Genomic DNA, 8,045 nt, shown 5'->3' with positions numbered 1-8,045 from the left:
ACACACACAGTGTCCTTGTCATTCTTGTGAGCTTTGAAAGGGTTTCTTGTTGAGAATAATGAAGTGCTATACTAGCGAGAATAAAGAAAGATTTCTCCCTCAACGGCACACTTTTTCTCACATTCCTGCTCAGGACACGTTCTGACTTTTCTTTTTACGCACACACATCGTCCGTCCCCCCCCCAGAAATAAACCAGAGCTACAGAGGACAACACTGTGTGTGCGTCTGGAAACTCGGCTCGTGTGAATAAATACCGGCCCTATTGATTCACTGACTCAGACAAACACACAGAAAAATGTTTCACTTTACAGACGTCATTAAAAAGGTGTTTTTTTTTTTAAAGTTTGTACATCGGTCATTAAACTGTCCTCGTCTGGCTCAACACATCACAGGAGTTATGGAAAAAGAGCTCAAAGCGTCTTCATAGTATTTGCATGAGGTCGCAGCTGTCATCATGAACATATTGTTGCCATTAATGCGAACAGAGAGCAGCATTAATAAACGTTTGTATCCCCTGAAAATCTGCGTGACATCGAGGAGTTTCTTTCTGCACATGAAACACGAGATGTATATTTTTTATCAAATTTTTATTAAATGTTTAGCTGTTAAAACACGACTGCAAAAATTAGTCATGGCCTTGATTCCCCACCAGTCTCTCAAGAATTTTTCATTTTTAAAAGCTTCTAGAGAATGAAATTTAAAGAAGTATTGGTCCTTTCTCTTTCATTTCTGAAGAACAAATTTTCCTTCATTTTACCAGAGAAAAATATTTATCATGGGAAACAGATTTTGGCACAAGAGCTGCGTCGTCTGACCCGTTCTGACAGCAGCTTTAATGTTTGTTTAGAGATCCAGATGTCCAATTAAACTGACTGTTTCTTCACATCTTCTCTGCAACGAATTCACAGAATCAGTAAATAATTATCCAAACCGCAGGGCTTCAAAGCAACGTGACTGTCAAATACATGAAAGAGCTTTCAAACTTATGATATAATAACATATTGACACTGTCACAACATCATGAGGAATCATAAAAGATGGGTGGAGGTGAAACGTGGAGGCAGGAAGTTCATCTGTACCTTTTTAAATCTACAACCTTGGATGTACCACGACAGTAAACTGCAACATGTATGTATTGAGCGGGAGAAAGGCGTTTATGGAGGAATATCATCACATCATCGATGAAACAAACTCAAGTCTCTCTCTCACGGTTCGTCTGTACACGCTTCTTATTTACACGTACGACTCTTCTGCAAAAAACAGCTGGTCAAAGTCGTCCACCCGCGGGTCGCTGCACCTCCTGCTCTGCCACTCCCTCTTCCCCTGCACGATCGCCAGCGCCACCTCCTGACTCCTCCGCAGGCAGGCGTTGGTGTCCTCCTGCCCCTGGGAGGAGAAGTAGTCCCGCACAGCCCGGGTGGCGGAGGGAGACAGGCAGAAGCGAGGCTCGGCGGGGTTGGGCGTGTCCACCTCGGACACTCGCAGGCCGCCGTCTTGGGGCTGACCTCTGGAGGTGCGAGGTCTGTCCAGGGTGAGGCTGGAGGCGGGGTTAGAGTTTGCGGTGGGTTCGGATGTTCGGCGGGGAAGAGTCCGGCTCCCTTTTTGTCCCTCCATGGGCGGAGTTAGAGAGTGAGACTTTTGCCTCTGGAGGACCAGAGTGGTGGCGTTCTGTCCGTAGAAAACCCCCTGTGGAGGCTGTGTGACATCACTTCCAACCAGCCGCTGTGTGACATCACTTCCTGTCTGCTCGTGGAGCTGCCTCAGCTCTCGGATGGTCAGGGGTTTCTCTGCGCCCCTGTAGAACGGAGAGCGGCTGCGCTGCAGCTGCAGCAGAGCCTGCTGGTAGGACGGGGGCTGCTGGATCTCCGTTGGAGGTTCCGGTTCGTCGCCGTGGCCTCCAGGTCGCCAACGGAGAAGCCGTTACTGGTCGGGTGGGATTTGACGTTCAAGTCCTCCTCCGAGTTTCCGTTTTCAGACTGCTTCAGTGACAGGCGGCGGTCCTTCTTGAGCCATGTGTTTGGGTGGAGGCCGTGTTGATGTGGGGGGGTTTGGCTGTGCCGCGGCGTCTGGGTGGGCTGAGGCCAGGGAGGCGGGGCTTCCCTCTGAGGGGGAGTCTCTGGGTGACAGCTGGGGCCGTCCGGGGAAGAGAGGGGAGAGAGGCTCAGCCAATGGAATCGCCCCGTTGGCGGAGTAGTCAGTGGAGTACTGCGAGAAGGCGGAGTCTAAAGAGCTGAGGGAGGAGCCTGTGGGGGAGGTCGCCGGTGACGACAGACTGGAACAGCTGACATCGAGCCGCAGCAGAGGCGGAGGGGCGTGCTTCGTCTTCCTCCGCCCGCCGTTCTGGACTCTGGCTCCTCCCTTCTCGCCTCCATCCTCTTCCTCCTCCTTCAGCTGCAGCCCGCTCAGGCCCTGCTCCAGAAACACCTCCACCTCCTCCCTCTCCCCCACCATGGCGGCATCGTAGCTCGCCTTCCTCAGCGGTAGGTGGTGGTTATCGGCGTGAACCATCACCGCGCCCACGGACGGAGTGCTCGCCAGCGCCAAGGCGGGCTCCGAGCTCCTCCTCAGCCTCCGGGGACCCTGCGAGGGCCCGTTGGTCTGGCGGGTGCGCGGCTGGCGGGCGGCGGGGCTGAACCTGCGGGGTCTGGCCATCGGGGGAGCTGCAGCAGGAGGTCGGCGTCGGGGTCGGGGTCCGGGTCGCAGTCGCTCAGGGTGATGACGGAGTCGCGGCTGCGGCTGTCCGGCTTGTCTTTGTCTCGCAGAGGAAGCTGCTCCTGGAACGGAGACTCAGGGTCGTCGTTCAGCTCGTTCTCCAGACTGTCGTAGGACGAGTCGTTCATCTGGAAGGACGACACATCTGGGAGGAGACGAGAGAGGGGGAAGATGAAGGGAGGAGAAGAAATAGAATATTATTACGAGACAAGTGGAATCGTTAAATGAAGATCAAGAAAATGAAATCCAAAAAAGAAGGGCCGGTGTTTGGCATTTCGGGAAAGTCCATTGGCAGAAACGTGATATACTATTCATGACTATGTTTTCATTAGTGTAATAGAAATAAACATTCCGGTGAATGGGAGTGTCATACCTGTGTCTTCACCACCCCATTGACAATCGTTGTCACCATAATAACCAACATTCCACGTTCTACTCCTATTCTATTTTCTATCTTTGCTTTCTACGAGCCATAAATGCCACCAAATCCTCCACACTGTCCCTTTAAGAGCCTCACAGAGTAGTTCTCTCCAGATCTTAAAGTATACACTATTAAAGGAGAATAGAATATTACTATGAGTGGAATCATCAAGTTAAGATCAAGAAAATGAAATCCAAAAATATGGAGGAAACACAATCATTTGTAAGTCTTTACTTCCAGTCTAACTTTATTGTCACATTTCCTGCAAAGTCCTGAAATTATACAGCTTTTGCAGACGTCCACTCTCATCCTGCAATTTCCTCCTACTAGCTCCCAAAATGAGCAAACCAAGCTGAGACGGACCAAACATGTATTTACAGAAACTCCTCTCTCCTGAAAGCTGAAACAAAGTGAGCGAGAAACTAAGAACTGAACAAAGTCGGGGTTCACTGCTGGAGCCGAGGAGCACAGAGGACATTCGTGGTTATTTATAGCAGCAGGACTGAGAGTGTTTGGTATTTATGAATGAGGAGATTCAGATAATCGGCGGCCGGCTGTGACCTCGGCAATCAGTGCAACGACCCGCTGACCCCAATCAACGGGCCCCAGAGAGACGGGGACATTTAACCACACACACAGTGAGCCAGTCGTTTTAAAACCACCTTGCTGTAACACTTTGAGGTGGAACACGCTGAAGCTTTTTTTCAGAAAACACCAAGTTAAGGAGCCGTTGTTCAGACCTGGATCCTGACCCGCTTTAACAGCCATGTCCAATCATCAATGAGTGATTTCTGCTTCTCCTTCACTTCCTCACCTCATGTTTTCAACAAAAAGCTTTTCCAATTTTCACACATTTAATAAGATTTCCCATTTTGATTTCCATAGCGCCCCCTACTGGCAACAGGAAGTTGCAGCTAAATGTTAAGACCTTCATGATGCTAATCTGCAACGCTTTAGTGCTTTTATGGGACGCTGTTGCCATGGTGCACGATATTCGTCGTGAAACAGGAAGCTGTTTTTGAGGGTCACACACTAATAGCTAGCTAATTTTAAAAACTTTGACAGAGCAGCCCTCACAGTACGTTTCAGTTAAATGTAGGACTTTTTATGGGCACATGTATCACATAAAGACTTGCTCTAAACCCAACAGTAAGCCATTGGCCATTTTCAATTTAGTGTGAGAACAAACTCAAAGGTCAGTGACATGTAAAATATATATTTTTATCAGACCATCTTTGCTTACAGATTCAGTTCTGCACTTTCATTGCATTTGTTAGGACTGAAACCCCCCCAAAGCATGCAGTAAATCAATAAAAGGGGAGTTGCATTTCAAGAAACTAAATCCAGTAGAACTGTTGTCCCCTATCTACAATATGACATTTCCAAGTTAAGCTCATTGTGAGACTTTCAAAAATCAAACCTCCAAATTAAAATGTGTTTTTTTAATTAAATTTGTTTTCGCATTTTTTGGACACCAACTATTTCTGTCATGTTACTGACTCAGCCCTCCATCTCCACATGTGGATGGAACAGAGTTGAAGTAGAAACATCAGACCTGGCCTCCATCTTTAAACACACATCTACCAGACTCTTCGTCAGTCTTTCGTTTGCTCTCACCTGATCCGTGGTCGCTGCTGCTGCTCTTCTGGCTGAAGCTCCTGAACAGAGATGGAACGTCTTCTCCGAGGACGAAGCAGCAGTTCTCGATGAGGAGGCGAACCAGCTCACACACCTGCAGGGAGGAAAAACATCTGCCTGTTAGACTTTCCTCTCCAGCTGCTGACCATTTATACGCATTACTATACAGTTACTTATGGCTGGAGGTGCACATTTGAAATAATATTCACATTCTTTCGACACTGATTAGATGGGAATATGATTCTGTTCTGTAGCTGCTGCAGGCTTCACCTTGTAAAAATCAAGTGTGTGATTTCAGCTCCAAACAGATGTGCAACGTTGTGTGTCCAATATTATCATTCTGAGGAAAAGCTTGTGTTCGTTTGTTTGCCTTCCAACTACTCCAGTATTTGCATTCCACACCGATCAAGTAAACGTCAAACTCCCGGTCCTGGTTAACGTCCTGACGATAATATGATAATAAATGACATCATGTGCTGGCTTCGATTATTACTCCCTCACATGTTTGTAGGGAGCTTTTGACAGGAGATTTTTCTGAGAGCGCAACTTTTTTCTTATCTTCTAAGATGATGCAGGTGACAAATCCCCCAAATCACAGCTCTTAATGCCACAGAGGGAATCATGCATCCTTTAAATATGATCTGTGTGTGAAACGTACCAACAGTGTCTGCGTTTCTAACAAACGTTTACAGCCCAGTTGGAAACTGTCCTCCAACAAATCACATTACTTGGCCTCTTAAACTAAACAGACACACTTTACTAAACACACATGACGTGCTCCGACACAAATAGTCGGCGGGTCCACTCGGAGACGTTTGGAGTCACATCGTCATCGACTTGTGGAAAGTTTCCACTAAAATCTGTCTGTCGGGTTTATACATTTTTTTTTTTTTTCTTTAGCCGTTGCTGCAACACAAACACGCTCTGTACGGTCGCCATGTTTGTTTGTTTGTTGGCCCAGATGTTTTCTGTCTGTACGTCTGCATGGTGTCCACATGGGTTATATGAATACCAGCACACAGCTAGGCTACACTGTTGAATGTTTTATGATCATTATGAAGTTATAAAAGTCTTATTTTCTAAGAGAAGTGAAGTAATCTGAAATTATACGATTATTTAGCCTGGTTCCACTAACTATTTTAAAGAATTTTTCAAAATAAAGTTTCATTTCTCTCTTTTCTCTAGAAAAACTATGAAGAACAAGTTGGTTTATATGAAAAACAGGTTGTTTCAGAGCACTGTGGTGTCCTTTGCCACGTGTTTAAACAGTAAAAAAAGACTTTTAGAACAAATTTTGGATTAAATAAGAGAGACAGACATTTCACCTGGCAGCTGATGGGAGATGAGAGCTGTTACATGACTAAACCAGGCTCAGTTAATCCTTTAATAAGTGTCAGCAGAGAGCAAATAGAACATTAACCTCAGGTTTTATCTCCTCTCTTCAGATATGTGCTAATGATTAAAGCACTGAGGCCACATTCTACTTGGATTATGGGTAATTCTCAGCTTTTCTTTCCATAACCTGCAGTGACAGTTACTCTTACATAAGCAAACATGATGAACAAATGTCTCATCTATCTGTGATCCTTCCTCATCGCCTCAAACATGGCCGACACCACTGAAGTCTGCAGGTAGATCGGCTGCTGAGTCGTGGTTTCTGAAGGCGTTTCAGGGAATAATACATGTTCACCTATAGACACTGATGCTTCTCTGTGATGTCTGCCTGCTATCACTGCACAGAGACATCTCTACTGTCTCATTCCTGAAGAACATCGTCTGAGAGGCTTTTAAACAGGCAACTACTAGGCATGTGTTTATCAACCCTTACACCATGGTCTAATACTTCATTCCATTAATTCATGATTGTAGGTTACACATACAAGCAACAAACAATCATTTAGAAATAGAACATTTACAATAAAAGATGATAAAAACAAACAAATAAAGAGGGAGTTATGACAAGTATGTTATGAAAGTGACAAGTTTGTATCTTATTTAAGACAAACTAATGTCTGTAGCAAGTGAAGCATGAAAGCATAGTGTACTGTTGGCTACTAAGCTACCTTTCTAATCTCCTTCTCCCCACCTCCTCTTCTCTCTTAACTTTTCCTTTTCTCTCCCCCTCTCTTTCATCTAGCCCCCCCGCCCTCCTTCAGTCGCTCAGTCAGCATTCCTGTCTGTCACTCAGAGAGGAGCTGCTACGTGACACAGAGCTCAGATAGAAAAGAGCCTTCAGGCCTCCAGGAAACGTTCACAACCGCTTCTCCTTCTCCTCCTTTGAGTCAATAGGGTGTTAAACTGGCGCTCACCCGTGGTGTTGTTCTGCGTGAGGCTTTTTGAAGCTTCTTGCACAGAACACAACTACGCTGCAGGAAACATGGAGTATATATAATAGTGTTTGCGTGATGAGATGTCACAGTCGTGTGTTAGTGGGTCATTTCTGAGTATCTTCAAGGTCATCATTCAACACATGCATCCAGCAGGCTGCAAAGAAAAGACTATGGAGCTGCTACTTTTCTGTAATGTGGAAAAGTCACTGTGATTACATAAAAAAAAACAAAGCAGAAGAAAATATAGTTTCTATTAAACATAATTATCCCTCATTAATTTGCTTTGTATGTGTTGTTTAATTAGCAATAGTGTTGCATGTCTTAATAGTACTTGACTATGTAGTACATTGGTGTCCTGAATGTTTTTATACTAATATTCTCTCTTCTTTTATTGTTTCTGCATGCTTTGTAAAGGCTTAATAATGCATAACTTTGTCATTTAAATCTTATATTCCGGTTTCAGGGTGACTTTGTAACATCTGTCCAGGGACTACAGATGAAAAATAGCCTAAAATGTTTCATTTATTTGCACTGTCCTAACCTAATGAACCAATAAAATAAAAATATAAAAGTTTGGTCCACATTTTGAGATTTAGCTCAACAGAAAAACAAAGTTCCTTTGAATGATTTGTCTCTCCACCTAAAGTAGCTGTATTTACCTCCTAAACAGCTACGTTGAGCCAAAGACATTTAAATCACATGCTGCAGGAAAGGAGGAGGGACACGGAGACCAAACGGAATTGGTTGAAACCGACAATCACGTGTCTCCGGTCACGGTTGGAAACCAGCCGTTACTCAGCCAGCAGCCCACGCTCGATTTAAACCGGCCCCCGGCCTCCGACCACAGGGAGGGAAATGTCGAAATCCCACTTTTTGTTATTTTTTAAAAGTTTTCTCCCCAGAAAAAAATGCCGCCTGCGCTCAGTCTGCACACACAAACAAG

The 8,045-nt window shown here is 45.3% G+C and overlaps 1 protein-coding gene across 1 annotated transcript in view; it reads right to left on the bottom strand.

The window, feature by feature from the left end:
- Window positions 1-200: 200 nt before the first annotated feature.
- Window positions 201-8,045, bottom strand: part of arhgap20 (Rho GTPase activating protein 20) — a 33,938-nt gene continuing 26,093 nt past the window's right edge. Inside the window, 5 exon segments of the mRNA XM_054615434.1 lie at window positions 201-1,857; window positions 1,860-2,113; window positions 2,115-2,662; window positions 2,665-2,858; window positions 4,752-4,866. Of these exon segments, the coding sequence (XP_054471409.1) occupies window positions 1,235-1,857; window positions 1,860-2,113; window positions 2,115-2,662; window positions 2,665-2,858; window positions 4,752-4,866 (1,734 nt within the window). The 3' untranslated portion in view covers window positions 201-1,234.

The sequence above is a fragment of the Anoplopoma fimbria genome, chromosome 16 (genome assembly GCF_027596085.1).
Source record: "Anoplopoma fimbria isolate UVic2021 breed Golden Eagle Sablefish chromosome 16, Afim_UVic_2022, whole genome shotgun sequence".
NCBI classification, from domain to species: domain Eukaryota; kingdom Metazoa; phylum Chordata; class Actinopteri; order Perciformes; family Anoplopomatidae; genus Anoplopoma; species Anoplopoma fimbria.
This window is presented reverse-complemented; position numbering and strand designations above follow the sequence as displayed.